Here is a 21,519-nt window from a genome sequence, read left to right on the forward strand (position 1 = left end):
AAAGTTCCTATAGACAAGTCTTATTTAAGGGACTAGTACAAAATTTTTTTAAATCTCTGTAATTGATGTCTTACCCTCTTCACCAAGGGTCCTCTAAAATTATTAAGAATACCTAATACAAAACAGTCTAGCCTCTGATCACTCATTTGGAGATAAAGACCCTCATTTGAAGAATGGTTATTTTTCTTGATTGTGATTACTTTTGGAACCTTTGAGTACCATCTGGAGTTCTCTTTTTGACAGAGCTTAGATGTCAATGCAGCTAGAGATGACAGAAGGGAAGGTGGGGGGAAGGGGCTAGATGCCTTTATTGTGATAGGAAGACGCTGAAACTTTTTTTGCTTTTTGTCCCCGCTTCTTCCATCTAAATCAAAAGTTCTCATTATCCGCCATCACTCACCGCTCCCTTCTGTGCTCCTTTCCTCCCCACAGCATCATCTGCTACTTTTGTTCTTTTCTTAATGGTCTCCCTTACCTCTTCTTTTAGATATTTTCAGAATGTAATAAAGTAAGAATTTAAAAGAGAAAACAGAAGACAACCAAGAAAGAAACTGTGTAATCAGTGTCCTGAGACATCCTATCAACCTTCCAGTGGCCCTCACCTTCCTCCCCAGCCCTGCCACACCTCAGTCTGACACCTGGCAAATTCCGAGGATGCCTCAGGTTGCCTGGCTTCTGAAGCGCCTCCTCGGGCAGTCACAAGAAGCCTTCGTGCATTTTAGACTGCTCTGGGCATGTGGGCAGCATGTATCTGTCTGTGAGTGTGTGTGTGCACGTGTCTACACACAGTAAGATTTACAGCCATCTGTTGTAATAGGCTTAACTGCAAGAATAAAACAGCCTTCTTATTCTGCCATGAAATTACAGTTATTCCTGTAGAACTGCTTTTTTTGGATCTTTTTGAGAGATGAAAATATAGTCCTTGGAGATTATCAACCTACCTACATGTATCTAGTGGATAATAATTATTTTGTTCAAACAGGCAGACCTTTAAATGACAAAGAACATGGCACAAGGGAAGAGGAGTGGGAATCCATTTGCTGCCATGTTTATTTGCAAAAAGAACAATAGGGTTGCTATGTCTGCTAACAGAGGTTTTTTCTTCTTCTTTGCACTGGGATTTAAAATCTTGAGTGTGGTGGAAGAATTTAAAGAAACAGAGTTTGGGAAGCCGGGATGAAGGAGTGAGAGACGAGGAAGTTCTATGGAGATGGACATTGAGACAATGGGAAGGCCCAGGTTTCGGAATGCTTGCAGAAACTGTGTGTGGGAGGTGATATTTGAAGGAGAGAGGATCTGGGAATATTTGCTGGGAGGAGGTGTTTGCTGATGGGTGTGGGGCCATGTGGAGGGTTGAGGCTTGTTTGCAGAGATGGAGGAGGCCGAGGAGGATTTAGTGATGCAAGGAAATATTTGTGAAAAGGGACGGTATGTTTGCAGAGGGAGAGTTGACAGCACTGAGGGTTTAACTAAAGATGGTGTTTGGATAACGGAGGATGGGGAAAATAGGCTGCTTTTGGATTTCTGAAATGAGAATATTGCTAGAGAAGGATGTGGTTGTTCCAGAAGTTTCTAATTAGCCCCCCTCCCATCATGTTTTCATGTTGGAATTAGTGGAAAAAGAGGGAGGTTTTGTGTCCATTGTTCCCCATTCTGAAGTTTGAAGTTTGGGGCTGAAATAGTTTTCTTAGTTTTTCCCTTTCCATCCTCTAAAAGCTTCCCCTCAGGCCCCATCTGCTTCCATTGGTCGCCGCAGAAATGCCCTCCCAGAATGGCACTGCTTCTGAGGGACTGCTCTAAGCTGGTGTCTGAATTCAATTACATGTCATCAGTACATGCTTTATTTCCAACATTGCCGTAGTGTAAACATCAGTGCTGAAAGAGACCAGCCTGTGGACCACCAGTGTTCTGGAAGGCCTTTGAACTCCAGGCGTCAACCACTGTCTGTGACAAAGTATGCTCCCAGCGCCAGCACCTCAGCTCTATGCGCCTCTGCAGGACACAGTAGAGACTCAAACTTCATTATAAAGTGGAAATTTTAACCTATACCCTCCTGATTTTTTTTTTTCTGAGAACATTTTTCCTGAATTTGCTTCTGTAATCTACATCCCTCGCGTTTTCCCAGCAATATGAAATGATTTCCACTTTTCCATCACTTGCTCTTGCAGTCTCCCTCTGATTAATTCGTTCTATATTGGGTGATCCTAAGAAGTGTCTCTGCGTGGCAATGTCAAATGACAAGTAACATGCTGTGTAATTTAGGACTCCTCCAAACTCTGTTGGTATAAATTACCTGGAAAGTTGTGTTTACATAGGCCAGACTTTAAGTCCTTCTCCTACAACACAACACAACACAGCAAACACTTCATTTTAATTTGTTTGTTTTTTATAACTTTGCTCCCTGGGTGTGTTTTCATTTTCTTGAAAGCAAGATCACTACAGCGCTGGCAGTCACAGTGCTGTAAATTCACTGTTGGTGACTTACACATTGAATGGAGCTGCTTCACTGTGTTATTTGGTATAAACGGAGCTGGAGAATTATAGTTTAAAACAGATGCCAGAATTGTGCCAAAGAGAAAAGAATCTACCGAGAAACTTTTAAACATGATCTTTGAGATTAGTTTTTCGAGTAATTTTCGTCTCTAGGGAAAAAGTCCTGTGACTTTCTGTGGTGTCCATCAGAGATCTCTTCATGACTTCTGGCATTTCCTAATTGACAATGAGATGATGTACATTTCAGGTGATAAAATAACAAGAGCTCTGGGGGGATTAAATTTATGGATTGGAAAGTAAGCCCAAATGTTTCAACGCACATTAATTTCTTTCCTGTTTAGACTCCCCGCTGCTGTCTTTTCTCTCAGATGGGCACCAGATGCCTTCTTCCCTTCTCCAGGCCCATTCCGGGGCTGTGTGTGTAACACAGGGAACCACTAAAGCCCTCAGGACTGTTCTGCTTCCACAAAAACATAATGCAGTGATTTTATCATTTCACCAAGACTTCTTTTTTGTTTACATAAAATCTACAGGAAACTCAAAATAAACACAGCAGTGTAGACCAAGAAGCCAGGCTGGAGACCCTGGAGTCTTCCTCACCCCCTCTCTTACACATGTGAACACAGACCTCTCTCCCCACCGCCCTCCCTCTTGTTTGTCACTTTGGCAACACCTCTTGTTGTGCTCCTGTCACCTCCCACCAGCCTAGCTCCTCCTCCTTCTTTCTTTTCCTAAACTCAACTGTGTCTCTGATGCATTCTGTCTGTAGTGCTCCCTCACATCACTCCCTCCCTCGTTGCTGGGGAATTAAACCCAGACTCTTCCATTGTATTCTCTACCCTCTTGCCTCTGCTCTCCTTGCCCACACTCTCATCCTCTGGTTACTTACTGTTCTATATTTCCCTATGCTTTTCCCACTTTTAGGCCTCCACTCTTGTGATCTCACCTGCAATGGAAAGAATACTCTGGAAGTGGGGAAGGAAAAGAGGTATCAACAGCTGCTATTGTCACTCCCGGGGTCAGAGAGGCCACCTGTGAGGCTGAGTCTTCATCTTTTGAGTCGAATGGATTTGTGTGATTACGAGATGTCAAGTTGAAACAAGTATACGTATGCATTCAGTTATGGAAGGTACACTAAGCTTCAGGAAAATGAGTGAATTCCACATTAGTACTTGATAAATCTTTAAATATACAACCTTTTACACACCCTTAACGGACCTAATAAGGTTGAACTGAAAAATTGGGATATCAAACATGAATATCCCTTTAAATATTCTCTGGAAGGCCCTTCCATTCAAATCATCTGTACATCCTGTTTCCTCTACAAATATGTCTGGCGGAGAAATGTTGCATGGCTGTTTCTCAGATGTGGTTTATTATTTGCAAATGTCCTGCTTGTCTCTCACTTAGAGACCGTGAAGCTGATCTTGTTTCAGGCAATGCTACTTTGGAATATTTTCGTATTGTATTTTGTCTGGCCAACCAAATTGCTTCAGTAATTACACTTTATTTGATTTTTTTTAAAAAAGTGTATGTGAGGAGGAGAGAATGGCCAAGTGTCACCATCCTATAGAATAGTAAGAACCTGTAGTAGTTGGATACTCTGTAGTTTTATTTCCCAAATAAAGTGGGGACTGAGTTTGGTAATATTTCACTTGGATGAGTAAGTAGCATTTGCAACTGTAAACAGATTCAAATATATTAATACATTTTGTCATCTAAAAGGACATCAATATCTTATACTGTTGAGTCAAAAATTAAACTTTTAGGTATCCTTTGACGTGAGATGTTAAGTATCAATTCTGTACTGTTAGAGTAAGTATTTAACATGCAGAGTTTGGGCTCAGTGCTTAGCTTTGACTTCTGTTTAATCACTTCTGCTCTGGCTTGCTTTCTGGGTCACTGTCTCTGCATGTTGTGGGAATACCCCCTCCATTTAACTTTAGTTCTGTTTTTCATTTTGCATACATTGTCTTCAAACCAAAGACTTCCCCACTAACTGGCTTTAATTCTTTTCTTGTCTATTCTAACATGTCACTTATGGATATCCTTTTGTATCCTTGTCTAAAATGTCCTAAATGGTTGGAGGATTGCTGTCCAATTTACACCACTCTCAGGGTAGGTGTAGGGCTTGGGCCCAGAGGGCATATCTTACATGATGATGGAGATGGGAAAGGGTTTAGATAACTGTGAGCCAGAAGTGCGTGATTACTGAATACAGTTCTTCTCAGGAGAGTTACATCCTAGATTTTTAAGGACCATGATATAGAAAATAACTGTTGATTTTTCCTACACAATTTTTGTTAATTTTTCTGTCAGAGACAGCATATTCGCTGGATGTACCAGTAGTCAGACTTCAAATGGGCTTGGAATTTTGTTTATACCCTTAAAATCACAGCATTTGAGGTATAGAAGTGACTTTATGCTACCATTGGATAATATCCATCAGATACCCTTTCCTTCAATGGGACTTAATTTCATTGTCGTTTGTTTCTGCCATAACTTCCTCAGACTACCACTCTCAGAGGGTTAGCCCCACTCCATGCCCTTTTACCAGTCTGTCAATCAATCCTCTAGGAAGGTGTGTATCACAGTGTGTAGCATTTGTTCATATGTGCATCTTTCCCTTTGGCCTGTAAGCTATGTAAGGGCAGGAAATAGTGCCTTTGCCCACACGCTGCCCAGTGCCTAGCTCAAAGCCTGGTTTATGGTACTTAATGAAGATTAACATCTTCATGGTAACAAACAACTCCTAAATCTCAGTGGCTTAAGACAGCCTTGGGTTGGCAAGAGCCCCCTTCCATGGTGCCGTCATGGAAGGGTGCAGGCTAACGAAGCCTACACAAACTTGAATGCGTGCTAGTCATCTCAGCAGGGCTGGAAATGGTGAATCATGCTCTGGCTTTTCATGTTTCAGCTTGGACCTGACATTTCACTTTCTCTCATATTTCATTGATCAAAGCAAGAGACATAGCCACACCTAATGTCACGGGGACGAGGAAGAGCAACACCACTGTGATTCTGAAAGGAGAAGAACAGGAAGATTAATGAACAGCACATGCCTGCTAAGTCAATGTCCGATACGTGGTGGGCACTTAAGACCTGGTTAATGAATGAAGTACTTAAAACTACCAGTTGAGATTTTAATTTTTTTTTTCTATGAAATAAGCAGAACTACTTCAAATAATGAAATATCCTAGTAACTACATTGTTTAAGAAATGAGGATACTAATATTATTGTCTAAGCTGTGTTCAGCAAACATCTGGAGACTTTTATTTATTTCTTTATTTTTTGTGAGGAGGACTAGCCCTGAGCTAACATCCAGTGCCAATCCTCCCCTTTTTTCTTGAGGAAGACTGACCCTGGGCTAACATCCATACCCGTCTTCCTCTACTTTATATGGGACGCCGCCACATCATGGCTTAACAAGTGGTGCGTCGGTGTGCGCCCGGGATTCGAACCCGCAAACCCCAGGTCGCTGCAGCAGAGCCCGCGCACTTAACTGCTGCGCCACTGGGCGGCCCCCCCCGAGACTTTTTGTAACCACCGTGTTCACTTTATTCATATTGGGGAAGGTGTTGTGTTTGATTTTGTGTTGCCTTTTTCAGATGCATAAAGTATGGAATGGGAAATTTGCGTCATTAACATTTTTGCCTGAGTCATTTAGAAGAGTCGGAAAAATGTTGCAGTCTTCAAATATTTACATATTAAGTTAGTCTGATCAAGAAGTTCTTTAATTTATCTCTTTTGGAAGAGTTAGTATCTGGCTTGAAAATTGGGCAAGAGCCAAGAGAAAATGAGAGTCTAATCAACTTAAAAATGAGGTATTGCTACAGATTGTATTCTAGTATTTTACACTAAGTGTCTTATGTTTCCTTAATTGTCAAAGCAACCCAAATACATTGTATAAAATGTGGAAAATACAAACTAGTTTGGGAGATGTGAATTAAAAATCACTAGTAATACCACCCAGATAAAACCGCTACTAACTTTTTTTGGTGTGATTTCTTGTTATTGTATTCTATTCTTGTTTAATCTGCAAACAAACGTTACTCCATTACTTTCCTCTCATATATTTCCCTTCCCACAATCTGTCAGCCTTGGAAGCCTAAAACTGCTCTTCTTTGTCCTGTCATTTCTCTACAACTTTATTGTCCTTTGTTGAAGATGCTAGAGAAGGTGGAATTCTGAGCTGCCATTTTGAGTTACTTCTGGCTTAGGTTTCTCCTCCATGATGTGCACTGAACCTGATAATAAACTGTTTTTTTCTTGTTAAAAAAAACAAAAAACAAAAACTGCACCTGTGCCAGTGGGATTCATCCCTCTTGGAAAAGAAGCCATGCTTATGTCATGAGCACCAGCAAGGAAAAGTGCTGGATTGAAGCAAGTGACTCTGAGGAAGTTGGAAAAGGAGATGGATTCCTTGGAAATGGGGCCAGATTTCCACCAAGAGACGTTTTTGCCATTAGGAAGGATTCGAGTTCATGCCCGGTGGGTGGACTGGGTTCAGAACAGGAACCCCCTTCCATTGTTATTGTTCTTGTTGTGGAAAAGACATATAGACAGACAAAGCAAGAGAAGATGTTGGCTTGTAATAGGGAGATAGCAGTGGAAATGATAAGAAATGATCACGTTGAGGATGTGTTTAAAGGACAATGTTGATAGGACTTGTTGATGGATAAAATGAGGACAGAGGTGATAGAGGGGTGATAGAGGTGGTAGGATAGAGGAGATAGTGATAGAGGAGATCAATGATAACTTGCAGGATTTTGGCCTGAGCATTGGTATGTAATCCATGCGTATGGGTGGGTGTGTATACAGTCAGGCGCCGCATGACGATGTTTTGGTCAATGATGGACTGTGTATATGACGGTGGTCCCAAAAGATTAGCACCATACAGCCTAGGTGTGTAGCAGGCTGTACCACCTAGGTTTGTGTAAGCACACTCTATGATGTTCATACAATGATGAAATCGCCTAACGACGCATTTCTCAGAACTTGTATTCCCATCATTAAGCGATGCATGACTGTATAAGAAAATTGCACTCATTGTATATATGGTTTTTAAAATTTACTTAATATTATATGATTGTACTTTTTATGCTGTAAAATATACTTCAAAATGTGATTTTAAATCATTGTGTGATATTCACTGCTATGAAGTAGCTTAACTTTTCCCGATTGTTGGGGCATTTGGGTGTTTTCTCCTCCATAATAAGTAACACTGTAATGTCCTCAGGATCCACCTATTTCCTTGTTTCCTCAATTCAAAAATATTTAACTTGAGGGAATTGGCCAAGGTTTCCTGGAATTTCAATGTGGGAAACCAACCAGAGATGAAGTTAGTTGGGAATAGAATAGACCAAGGCTAGAGGTCATCTTGGTTTCAGTCCTCCAAGGGCGCATGGTGAGAGATGTCTCAAACCAGCTGTGTTGCTTTCAAGGTCAGATTTGGTAGTAGTAGACCAATGCTGAGAGGCATAGGAGAGGGTAGAGATAAGCTTCCTCAAGCCATCATCCTTGAGGAATGAAAGACCCGGCAAGAACCAAATGGCAGGACCAGATCCCAGCTGGGAGCCAATTTTAATGGAGAACCTCAATTTTTTTTGAGGTCCACTTCAAAAGATAAATGATGCTTTCATCCATCAGGGCAGGGCTCTGGAATGGAGGATAGGGAACCCAGGGCAGATCTTGTTGGGGGAAGCTGCAGCTTTACGGGGTGATGGGTACTCAGCCCATCCCTCGGATTTAAGCAGCCAGACTGTTTCTTGGCCCCACCGTGTGGATAAGAACCAGTTCCTTATTAGGCTGCCTGAATTTGCCCAGGAAGTCTGTGAGGCTGAGCAAGCAAGGTGAAGATCCTTATCTGTGGCTGGGAGGGAATGGGGAAGGCTGTGATTGAAAACCTGTGTTCATTGAATGTCTCACCTATGGGACAGTGGGAGTCAGGAGAAGGCGGAGATGAGATAGAAATACTAGACATGACCTCTTCCTTAAACTTGTGCTGCAGTTACAGATACAAGCACATTATGAAATTAATTCCTAACTGTAAATGACACTGTTTATGCATAGACCAGAGATGCAATAACTAGCATCTGAGGTGCCTGAGGAGGTGGAGAACAGTTTTAGCAGTGCATGAGTCCAATGAGAATGTTTAAATTGTGTTTTTGCTTTACTGATAATCTAAAAAGAAATCTTTTTATCGGTTAGAAATATAAACCTTCTCATTTGCTGTGATAATTTGTAATTAAAAGACATTTTCATAGACTGAAACTTTAGTTTCTTAAGTTAATGTTGTTCAAACTGGAGTCCAAAACGTATTCTTATGGCTGCATAAATTTTTAAAAAGATTTTCATCATGGAAGATAGAGTCCTAATCTGAGCCATGAAGAATGGGTAGGTTCAGATGAGTACAGAAGAGGGAGAAAGGTGTTTCTGTGAGAGGAGAGTTTGAGATCACGGATGAGCATGATGCATTTGGGGTACCCGGCAATGGAAGGATACATCAGTTTCAGGCTTTTAAATGCTCCACCCTGACTCTGGCAGTAATTTGGGGAGCACTCTTTCCTCTATGATTGCCTTCCTTTTTCTGATGGCTGCAGGAGCTTTATTTAGTCTTCTTGTTGAGAAGGTAACTCTCCTAGGGAACTCCCCTTTTAAAAATCCATCTTCTAACTCTCGTGTTATTATTCAGTGTCTAACATAACATTTTCTTTCTCTGTCAGAATGTGAATTTTGTTTCCTCAGGACTTTGCTTCTGAGCAGTTAATGATTCTAGCAGGGGCATCTAAAGGCAGATGCATTACATTCCCCCTCTGGGTGTTTGCTAAGTGCTCAGGAAGCAGGTGGTCCGGTCCACCAGGACTAGAACACTACAGGGAAATTGTCTTTTTTATGTACCAGCCTCGTCCTGCACCCGTACTTGGATAGGGATTTGTTCCTCTCAAATATCATTGATGTCCGGTTGGGTTATTTTTCTTTTGCACAAAATACATCCCAAATCTGTGGACTTTGTTCATCTTCATTTTGCGGTAGACTTTTACCAGGTGTATGACTCAAACAGAGTTTGTGTTTGTTCATTACGTTAGGTCAAACTGCAGGGCTGTTTGTTCAGATGTAGGCTGACAAGTGATTGGTCTTTTTAAATCTTCTTTGTTAAGTAAAACTTTCTCATTTATTTTCCTTTACAGATTCCAACAAGATTATGGCAGAGCACAGCCACATGCAAAAGCAGCTGGATTTACAGAATGGTAGCTTAGAGGCAGACTTGGCGGCAAATTCCCTCGAGAACGATTTCCAAAACATGATGGAGAGCCTGAGCCCAAAGAAATATTCTTCCAGTCTGAGATTTAAAGCCAACGGAGACTATTCCGGCTCCTATTTAACCCTCTCACAACCTGTGCCTGCTAAGAGAAGCCCTTCTCCCCTGGGAACCAGTGTCAGAAGTAGCCCCTCCTTGGCCAAAATCCAGGGAAGCAAGCAGTTCTCTTGCGATGGAACTGACAAAAGTATTTCCATGAAACCTCCCACTCCTTTACTCAGCACTTCGCCTTCCCTCAGTGGGTATCCACTTGGGAGAGCGGACTTTGATCCTTATACTGGCCGGGACAGTGAAAGGCCCCTGAGGCTCTCAGAGAAGCCCCCCTATTCCAAATACAGCTCAAGGAATAAATCCCATGACAATGTCTACTTTCTCGGAGGGCTGGAAGGCCGAAAAGTGTCTGGCTCGCTCCTGGCCATGTGGAATGGCAGTTCGCTGAGTGACACTGGCCCCCCTCCCATCAGCAGATCAGGGGCGGCAAGCATGCCGTCAAGCCCAAAGCAAGCCCGGAAAATGAGCATGCAGGACAACCTGATGCTTCAGCCCAGGTCTGCCAGACACAAAGAGCTGGCGTCTGAAAACATCAGTGGAAGAACGAGGAAGTATTCGGGCGGCAGCCTGAGCCATATGGGAGCCTATAGCCGGTCTCTCCCCAGGTTGCACAGGGCCACGGAGAACCAGCTGACGCCTCTCAGCTTGCCTCCGAGAAACTCTCTGGGCAATTCCAAACGAACGAAACTGGGGGAAAAGGATCTACCTCATAGCATAGTAGACAACGACAATTACCTGAATTTTTCTTCTTTGAGCTCAGGGGCTTTACCCTATAAAACCTCCGCGTCTGAGGGCAGTCCTTATGTAAGTTCCACCCTCAGCATCCCTGCCAGTCCTCGAGTGGCCCGGAAGATGCTTCTGGCCTCCACCTCCTCCTGTACCTCTGATGACCTTGATAGGGCTCCCTACTCGGGGACCAGCCCGGATCATTCACTTCCTCCCGGAGAGCCAGACAGAGTGTTTGTGGCCAGGAGGAACTTCTCTTGTGGATCTGTCGAGTTTGATGATGCAGATTTGGACAGCCTCAGACAGGCCTCAGGAACTCCCCAGCCTGTCCTTCGGGAACGGAAAAGCAGCATTAGCTCCATTTCAGGACGCGAGGACCTGATGGATTATCACCGGCGGCAGAGGGAGGAGAGACTCAGGGAGCAGGAGATGGAGCGATTGGTAATCTTCATCCGACTTGACCTCACTGTTTCATTGAACAGCTTCTTGGAGACAAACTCCAAGGATATATGTGGGCCTGTAGAATTTCCATGTGCACCAGCCACTGGTGTTCCTTCCTAGATTTTCTCCTGCTATCCCTCCTCTTCCCAGATCGATATTATTAGTCACGTGTGGGTATTTTGAGGGCCTGCGTGTGCCTAATGTTATAATAAGTTGCTCTGCAGAGTTCTCACAAGTATAAATTCTTGATAAACCTAACAAAGGTAGTTGTGAATTTTACTGAATTTCTTATGTCTTACAGACTTTTTCTTTAAGCCTATGAGGAAACACTCATTTGTATTATTTATATCATCAAATTTGCGTGTGCAAATGTATGATGGAAATAATCAGTGAAATCACGACTCATCAGGAGTTAGGCAGTAAATTTTTCTGTATGGAAAGTTGTCTAGAAAGTTGAAAGGTTGCTTCAGTGATGCTCAACCTTTCTTCTGTGCTTTACACACTCACCATAAACCTTCAGCCATGTCTTAGTACATACAGTGACTCCAAACCACACATACTCACAAAATTTATTGAGTTATCTTTTTCTGTTTAAAATGGATTTATGCTTATTGTGGGAAATATTGAAAATAATAAGAAAGGAAGAAACATGAGTCCCACTAATGAATGAGAACAAACTGATGCATTTTTCTATTCTCTTTTAAGCAGAGGTTTTTTGTTTTTTGGGGGGGGATGAACTCATATCAGAAATTATTTGGATTCATTAATGATTAATTATTTCCTTGATGAAGGAATCAGCAGGATGGTAAAGCTGGTTTACTGAAGTATAGGAGTATCAAAAGTATTTTAGTTACTAAAACAAAGTATGCTGGAGTAAGATTTCTGAGTCACATACAAAAGTAGTTAATGCTCTACAGGACAACAAAATTGTAACCTTTGGATCATAATGAACAGAAATTATTTGCATCTATACAGGACAAAATTTATTTAAAATTTTAGAGAAAGAATCATTTGCATCACTCATAGTTTTTGATAAGTTGATGTCTATCCTTACAGAGTTTCCAAATATCCTAATCAATAATAGTGAATTAATGTGCATACCCCTAGAGAATTCAATATTCCATGGGTGGGTCTGTTAGACAGTGCTCCAGTATGACAGTTCCCTTTATTGTCATAAATAATCTCCAAAGATTTTTCATGGTAACAAAAAGGCATTGTGTTTGGGCTTGATTCACTGACATAAGTTCAGAAGAAGTTTTAATTAGCATATAAAAGCCTTCGTGTGTATAGATAGCAAATCTAGCACTATACTGTGCTGAACAACTGTTATTATAAAGCCAGAGAATTAACTTCTATCTGATAATTTATTAAGGAATCTAGGAGAGCATTTCAAAGGCTTCCATTACTCCAGAGATCTTCCTTAAATGCTCTTATTTACTCTTCTGTTCCAAGAATAGGAAACCAAACTGAAGAAATTCATCTCCACCAGGTTTCATCTTTAGCACATATAAGTGTTGGTGAATTTCTCTTTCCTCTAGTTTCCTCAAATATGCTAAGGTTCCTGGCAATCCAAAAAGTGACCTTCCTTACTGCCTGTAAGGTTGGTACCCTGTAAGCTACAAACAGGTCCTAGTTCAACTTCTTGGGAGAGCCTTTGCAGATATTGGCTCCAAATATGAAGTTATGACCCTTTTTCCTTAATAATGGCCTTGTATCTGATGAAATGAGGCTTATTTTTAAATATGACACTCTAGGTTTGGCGTCTGTTGTGTAGTCTACATCCCAGTAAAAGGGAGGACAGATTCTTATTGAGCCTGTGCAAATAATCTTATTGCCATTAGAAGTAAAGTTACTCGCTTAGTGGTTAAGTTCCCACACTCCACTTTGGCAGCCCGGGTTCCCAGGCCTGGATCCTGGGCGTGGACCTACACCGCTCCTCGGGCCATGCAGCGGCTGCATCCCATATACAAACTAGAGGAAGATTGGCACAGATGTTAGCTCAGCAACAATCTTCCTCAAGCAAAAAGAGGAAGATTGGCACAGATATTAACTCAGGGACAATCTTCCTCAAGCAAAAAGAGGAAGATTGGCAACAGATGTTAGCTCAGGGCCAATCTTCCTGACCCCAAAAAAAAGTAAAGTGACTCAGAAAAAATATTTCTTCCTGAATTCTGAGGGACCAAGGAGAACAAGCTACCATTAAAAGAATGTTCCATTTCATTTGCAAAATCAGAATCAACTAAATTAAGGGTTAGAAATAGATCAAGATGAACACTAAAAGGTTTTTCCCATCAGAAAATAGAACATTAAAAATAATACCAATAATTTTCCAAAACACATATCCTCATTTAGAAAGGAGATTTCTGGTATCAGTTCAACCAGTTCTATGTAATTAATTCTTAGTCCTCTGCATCTTGGCTCATTAATTTGATTTCATGAAGTCATCTATTTCTGGAATAAAAGAAGTCCTGAAATTCTGATTTAGCTGCCTAGGACCGTCTCATACTTTACATAATGTCAGCTCTGAAGCCTCTACCCATAAGTCTGTTCTTTGAAGAGTGCCTGGTAAAGTTCTATCCACAAGGCTCGGAGACTGTCTTTTTTTGTTAAGGGTACATTCTAGTCTGTAACTTAAGCAGAGTTTTGAGGTAAGCATGAGAGGGAAGCAGAGACTACTTCCTGAGGAAGACTAAGTGTCTGTGGTTAATCTGTAGTTAACAGACAGTATCAGCAAGAAGGAGACTTAAAATCTTCTATCAGGATGTAAGGTGTTGGTCTTATTTAATCGATGCTTCCCCTGAGGGTAAGAACGGGTTACAGAGTAAGGACATTGAGGTATATCCAGGGCCTTTCTGTAAAGCAGGCAATCTCTGAACTTTATTTATATTGTAATATTTTACCTGTGCAAAATTAGCCTAGGGAAGGCTGAGCCTCTCAGTTGGTTTGACAAATCTTCCTATGCGATTCTTGAAAATGTTAAGCTATTTATAAATAAGGGGCGTGGTAAACAAACATAATTATTTCTAGCACCCTTCTTTTTGTAAGGTTAACAAACAAATCCTTGTGATTGCCCAGGGGACCTCTGGGGAAACTTACAGATAGTTCAGGTATAAAAAATACCTTGGAAAAAATTTTTTTTCTGAATTTAGGGTCTAATCTTGGAAAGGCAAAATCAAATATTAATCAGACATTTCATCACCTGAGTAATAGTGGATTGTGAATGCCTGAGAACAATGAATGTTTGCAGTCTGGTTACCTAATAAAGTGACAGTAGGTTATTTTATAATAAACAAGAAATCTTAAATCATTCAGAAAGGAGGAACTATTTTTTGTCATTTTAGCTATGCAAGGATATATCCCAGTTAACACAAGCCATGAAAAGTTACTCTTGTGAGATACCAAAACTCCATTCTATGGGCAGATTATCTAGAAAAATGACCTTTTACTCCCTCTTGTAAGCATAGGCTGATTTCTCCAAGATCGATCTGTCATCTCAGTAGAGATAGTTGCATTTTAGTCTTACATTAATAGAGTACTTGTCATGCATTACATTTAAAAAAAAAATACTTCATAAATAAACCCATCAAAGTTGTGAAAACTTTGCCAAAATTGTAACATTTTATTATGTCTTTATAGACTTAACTATTTGCAAGCATTATAAACCAAGTCAAATAAAGCTCCTTTTCTGCAAACCTACAATTTTTAAATTTCCATCAACTTTTGTTCTTCACGATCTTCCTTCACATTCTGGAACAACTAGACACTTTAAGACGAAAATACTTAAAGGTGTTAGAAATTGTGTTTAAGCTGACGCATCAGGGAACATAATTACTACTGATATAAAATGGTCTGTCACAATTATAATTCAGTTTAGTTGAGCACAAATTTTATATTTTTCTTCATCTTAAACATTATAGGGAAGTAAGCTTAGCTTATCTTTTCAGTAAACTAATATAAGACATTTAAGATGTTCATATAAACTAATCTTTTTATGATAAAACAAATCCAAACTTATTTAAAAAAAGAAATTACAGTTGTATTACACTATACACTGACAAAAGAAGGCAAAGACATACAGCCTTTAAACCAAATTATCAAATCAGTCTAATTGGTGTAAGGATGCTCTTTAATCGTGTCAACTTGTTTTCTAAGGGAAAAAAGTGCTACTGAAGTCAGCAGTTTCTCTAAAGTCTTTCTCTTAAAAGGAGAATACATTTAAATTATTAGAATTTCATTTTATTTTCTTGGAATTTTGAGTTTGTTAGATTTATTTAAATGCTTATTGGTCTCTATAAACCAATCAGAACAGAGATCCTTTATTTTAACTTATTATTATCCTCAGGAGGTAGGAAAATATTTCACGCACACACAGTGAATTTTTTCTCAGGTACAGAGACAGACAGTTAAAGAACTTACAATGCAAGTTCTACAGCTTCAGCTGCAGATCGAGAGCGAACACTAGAACACAAAATCTCACCGTTCTGGGTCTCAAAAGACTGGTTGCCTTTCCACTGGACACACAATATGGTCCTGATTTGAGCTTACACATAGAAAAACAATAAACAAATTAAAAACAACAACAAACAAATGCTCAGTCATCTGTCACCTGAGCAAGGCTGGGTTCCAATTCTACCTGACAGATCACCAAGTGTAAGACCATGAAACCAGATTCCCAGTCGTCGTTGCCACCCGTGGAGACAACCGCTGGTTGTGTGCAAACCAGAACCCTAATCAAACGTGGCCGAGAATCAGAAACAAAAGCATGAGGACAGAGTAGGAAAACAAAAACTCCAGAGAATGGCAAGACAATGAAGGTGAAATTCTACAGCCATTTGGGATGTGCTCCAGGAGCCAGGGAAAGCTGTGCATGGGCTTCCAGCCCATGAGACGCACTGCTTGAGCAATGCAGTTTAATTGACTCTACAGGATGAGTCCACTTGGACATTTCACTGGGACCTCCAAATTGTCCAAGCATAATTTTCAAAAAATAAACATGACTCTAATACATATGTAGAATGAAAAGATGGCACAGATTTATTGAATTCATTAATGAGGAAACCAAGCAAGGTAAAGCTGATTCACTAAGTATAATTTCTGTAGTCATTTTTAGCTTAGCTGTGATTATACCAGTGTTTCATTTGGATTTTTTTTTGTTGTTCGGTCTTTATTTGAAAACTCAAGGTAATTACATTGAGTATTAAAGATTGAATCCTAATTATGAACTTCCAAAGACCTATTAATGAGGTCTAATAATTCTCTTTGAGTCTACCTTAAATAGCTTCCAACTGCTGTGCTATTTGAGATGTTTAGTTTTTGATAATTTTTCTTCTTTCTTGCTCTCAGCTGCCAATTCTTGCTTTTGTCATTATGCCAGACTTTTTTTTTTTTTTATGATTTTAGAAACAGATATCAAGCCTTGTTTAGAAATATTCCAAACTAAGAGTTACTAGGTGCAGGTGAGGGCTTAAGAGGGTCCTGTGTGTGTGAAGTGTGTGAACTTCAGTTCACAGATCTTGTGACATCCCTGTGGGCTGCTCAGTGGTCATTTAAATTCCCTGGTTCTGAGCTGTTCTCCAAGTAGGGGTAATAGGTAAGGTGTCTCTAGTGGGCTGGGATGCTGATCCTTAGACAAACTAGATATTCAAGAGGCTAGAGAAATCATCATAAAGTAGAGAGGATATTCTTTTATTCATCTCATTTGATACCTGCATCCCTCCCAGTAATACAGAGGTAGTGATGGCCATCAAGTTCATCTTTTGGTCCAGGGCAGTTAAAGTCATTTTAAAAAGAAAAGGGGAAAATAAAAAATTTAAAGCAAACCCTACTGCTGTTAAGAGTATTCATTTGGTTGTGTTGCCAAAAGTGTCTGTATGCTATTGTGGAGAACCAATAGATTCCCACAAATTGCTCTGTAGCAATCCAGTATTTTCTTTCCAGCTGATGACAGTCATCTGTGGTGCCTTGATAAACAGCATTGTCGCCATTTAGAATGATGTAGGGCCACACTTGGTATTCATTTCTCAAACATGTTGTAATATGATGCCAGCTGTCATGAGGCACCATGGAATAAGGCTTTCTAACTTTTCACATGCTCCACCACCCTGAAGATAAGGTTGGCTTTCTTTCAAGACACATGTTAATATTTCCATGGTAGTTATTATTTGAATAGGTGAAATGTCTGGGTCAGCAATTCTCTACTGTTTGGAAGGTGTTTTGTTCTGATAGCTTCTCTGAAAGTATTTTATAACTGAAAAAGTTTAAGTTGCATGAGGCTGGGACCAGGTCTGTCTTGCTCACCGCTGTGCATCTACCTTCTAGCCAGATGACTAGAGTATGGGAATCATTGCATATATGTTTTTGAAAAGAGTAAATGAATGTTTTTGATACCCATTCATGACCTTCATTCTGGCTTTGCTTCTTCTGCAGCTGTAGTCTGTACCTCTAGTTCCCAGACACCTCAAATTTAAGTTTATGCTCTTAGTTCCAGAGTACAGGGAAGCTCTATACAAAAGAATGCAAATATCTCAGCATAAATGCATTCTTTTTACTTTCAGAAATGTAGACATTCCCTTCCAATTTTCAACTAAAAGTGAAAAGGTGAAGGTGGTCGGCCCAGTGGCATAGTGGTTGGGTTCACGTTCTCTGCTTCGCAGCCTGGGGTTCACAGGTTCGGATGCCAGGCATGGAGCTATGGACCTCCATCCCTCTCATCAGGCCATGCTGTGGAGGCGTCCCATGTGCAACATGGAGGAAGATTGGCACAGATGTTATGTCAGGGCCACTCTTCCTCAAGCAGAAAAGAGGAGGATTGGCGACAGGTGTTAGCTCAGGGCCAATCTTCCTCACCAAAAGAACAAACAAAAAAAAAGAAAAGGTGAAAATGAGCTATGAGTTATTTTTCTTTATTTTGAAAATTCTGTAGCATTCTTTGTAAGTGCTGTGCTCTCCAGGTTCATACAAAAACCTACTCTGTTGAGTAGACCATAGATCTCATGTTTCTAAAATTAAGTACAAGTATAATTGAGCATATTTAAGGGGTTATGAAATTTTATAAAACAAATATGTATGTTCTCTAATCTCCTTAAGGTGGTAAGACACAGATACCATTTTAACCACCAGAGAGTAAACAGGTTTTATAATTTAGTTTTGTAATTAGGAAAAATTGTCTGGGAACCCAAGAAGAGTGAGCCTGGTCAGGTGAAAGTTACTTTCTCTGTAGATGTGTTCTGCTCCTCTGCCTGCTTCTTGCTGTCTCTATTGCCTATTGACTCCTGACTCCAAAAGACTATTTGGGCATTCAGACTTTTTTGTACTGTAAATTTGACAGCATTTCTTGGTTGGGAGCAGAATGGACAATGTTAAAAGAATGCCTATTGTTGCCTAGCCATAATATTAATCTTTTTTTTCCCTAAGAAGAATGTGTGTGAAATGTGAAGGCAAGCTTAAGTGTTGAAAACTGTTTTGTCCTCCAGGCTGACTTGAAAGGCATCTCCTTCCTGATGTGGCCCTTCCGGCCCTTCCTCTTGCTACATCCTGACTGTAGTTTTAATTAAAAAAAAAAGTTTGCACTAGTGGGAAGTGAGCCAGTTAAAACTGCAGATGGGGTGAGAGGTTGGTTTACTAACCAAATAAACTTGGTGGCTCAGACTTTGTAAAGGGCTATTTAGAAATTATGACTCTCTTCCTATAGTCAGAGTCAGAATGTCCGTTGTTATATTAATTGAATTAATCCTCAGATTTAGCATAAGCCTTAAACTGATTTGTTTCTGTGGAGTCTTGTTTTTCCTTAGCTCTAGTGTTTAAAACAGCCAGTCATTCTCCGTCAGTCTCTGCCTTATTTCACTGCTATGCCTTGTTTGAATGGTTTATAGAGTCTAGCTAAGAAATACAACGCAAGCCATAAATGTGAGCCACGTAATTTTAAATTTTCTTATGTTAAGAAAAACTAAAAAAAAACAAAAGGTGAAATAATACATTGGACAGCACAGGATTAGATTGGTGATGCTGTCTACTGCCTAAATCAACTATCCGTTCTCTAAGCCAACTTCTTTCATTTCTAATAAAATAAGAGGAAATCTCTGACTAGTGGGTAATATAAAGAAGACTCTTGTCTATGGTCAGATCACCTTTTGTCATTAGAGAGTAAAGACTTCCTCTCTATACCTTTTAAATAGCAAATTGCTGGTATATATGTAGATGTTCAGTAAATATTAAAGGAATTAATCATTAACAAATTAGGATTGCCAACTGTCCCCAGTTAACTGAGAATAAAAACAGCTGTCACATCTTTTTTTCTTCTTCTTCTTCCATTGGAGGGCTAGATGGGTGGAAGGGAAATGGGGAGGGGAAAAAATAGCATTTAGCAATAATCCAGTCACTCCATACTGGAAAACAGCGCCAAAGTCTCAGTGTAATTCTGTGTTACGATAGTCTGTGACAGTTGCTATTAAAAGCGGCCTCCTCTACACCTGAGAGCAAACCCCAGGTTTTTGTTAGAGTGGCAGTACAAGCTGTTGCCTCTTGATGGTGCCACACATTTAAAAATCCCTGCTCAGACCTGAGGGATTCAGAATTGTGTTTTGAATCTTATTTAGCATAGTTGAGCGTTCTCGGGCTAAATGCTGAAATAGAGAAGGCAACTCAAGACTAAAAGGAGGCCCTGTATGCCACTATGTCACTTATGGAAAAAGTCGCATCTTTTTTTTTTTTTTTTTTTTTTTTTTTTTAAAGATTTTATTTATTCATTTTTTCCCCCCAAAGCCCCAGTAGATAGTTGTATGTCATAGGTTCACATCCTTCTAGTTGCTGCACGTGGGACTCGGCCTCGCGTTGGACGGAGAAGTGGCGCCTTGGGGCTTGCCCGGGATCCGAACCCGGGCCGCCAGCATCAGAGCGCACGCACTTAACCGCTAAGCCACGGAGCCGGCCCCGCATCTTTTTTTTTAAATGATAAATCAGTACGTGAAGTCTTGTGGTTAAATAAGAAATAAAGCTCATAAATAAAATTCATAGGAAAAGGTACAAACTAGATGGAAATTGAAAATATAGTATATCAATACCAACAGGTACATGGGAGTGGGGTGATAAGGGAGGCCTATTGAGTCTTCATAGGAAAAGTGATACCCATATTTGTTGTCAAATTACTTAGTATATCTACATTAAATCCATTTATTGATCTACCTTTTAAAAATTTCTGATCAAATAATAGGTTTAGTGACTGTGCTGGTGAATTCTTATAATGTGAATTTTTCTTCTCCAGTTCTGGAAAAGTTTATGGGACTATTTGCTGTGAAGAATATTTTTAAAGTTTGAGATTGATTTTTCAAAAAAAAAAGTCCAAAACAAGTATTACGATACAAACACATTCATCACTTTTTTCAGTGGAAGAATTTTGATTCAGCCTTCTCAATGTGCAGGTTACGACCTATTGGAAGGCACTTTTAAAAAAAAGTTAATTTCTTCGTTTTGAGGTAATTGTAGATCCACGTGCAATTATAAGAAACAATTCAGAGAGATCCTGAGTACCCTTTACCCAGTTTCCTCCAGTGCTAACATCTTGCAGACTATAGCACAATATCACAACCAGGATATTGACATCGACACAGTCAAGATACGGAACAGTTCTAACACCTCAAGGGTTCTTCCTGTTGTCCTTTTATAGCCACTCCCACTTTCCTCCTACCCTCATCTCCTCCATTACCCCTGGCAACCGCTCATCTATTCTCCATTTCTATAATTTTGTCATTTTAAGAATGTTACAGAAATATAATCATATGCCAGGTAACCTTTTGAGTTTGGCTTTTTTGACTCTGCATAGTTCTCTTGAGACTGAGCCAGGTTGTCACCTCTTCTTCAGCTCCGAGTCTGGGATATATAAGGCAAAAGGAAATCCTAGAGAACTCATTTCTGTGTTTTTCCTTGGGTCGCTAGCTTCCTAGCTGATCTGCTGCCTTCTCTCCATCTTTTAGAATTTTCTTCTGTTTATCTTATGTATAAAATATCCAGGGTTCTTAGCTGGACTTAGTGGGAGGACCAGGGAAAAGTACCTCTCCACCATCTTCCCAGAGGCAGAAGTCAGTGAGGTTAGTTTTTCAAAGTTCAGAACAGCCAAGAACTTTGCTCTAGTGAAGCCTAATTGACCGCAATGGGGAAATCTTTCTTGGGGGACATGTTCTGTTGAAGAATTTTGGTTTGGAAGACTTGATGTTTCTCACTCAAAATTGCTAAGATCATACCCAGCTCTGGGATTGTAATTTAGATTTTGAGAAAAGACAATTTTAAGAAAATGCTAAGTGGAATTAAAAGGAACAAGTTTCTCAGACATTCATTATTCTTTCGTTTTGATTTTAGAATAACAGAGCTGGAACTTTGAGAGGTCGTCTTTTCTATCAGATCACGAAGACCAAGACCTATATCATGTTAGACAGAGATTATAATTTTCAAAGTTGTCCTAGGAGAAAGGAAAATGTAGCTACTTTCTTAACAT

At 40.1% G+C, this 21,519-nt stretch overlaps 1 protein-coding gene across 6 annotated transcripts in view; it reads left to right on the top strand.

Moving 5' to 3' along the window:
• The window catches only part of PHLDB2 (pleckstrin homology like domain family B member 2), a 105,519-nt gene that overhangs the window by 8,906 nt on the left and 75,094 nt on the right, over positions 1 to 21,519 (top strand). For 5 of the 6 annotated variants that reach the window (XM_087439580.1, XM_087439579.1, XM_004436592.3 and 2 more), the window contains exon 2: positions 9,685 to 11,033. In XM_087439580.1, coding sequence (XP_087295706.1) covers positions 9,699 to 11,033 — 1,335 coding nt within the window. In that variant the 5' untranslated portion in view covers positions 9,685 to 9,698. Of the gene's footprint in view, positions 1 to 9,684; positions 11,034 to 21,519 lie in introns of those variants that run through there. The other variant, XM_087439582.1, reaches the window with a different exon arrangement.

This window comes from Ceratotherium simum, chromosome 15 (genome assembly GCF_057802395.1).
Source record: "Ceratotherium simum simum isolate JZ-2026a chromosome 15, ASM5780239v1, whole genome shotgun sequence".
Taxonomy (NCBI): Eukaryota; Metazoa; Chordata; class Mammalia; order Perissodactyla; family Rhinocerotidae; genus Ceratotherium; species Ceratotherium simum.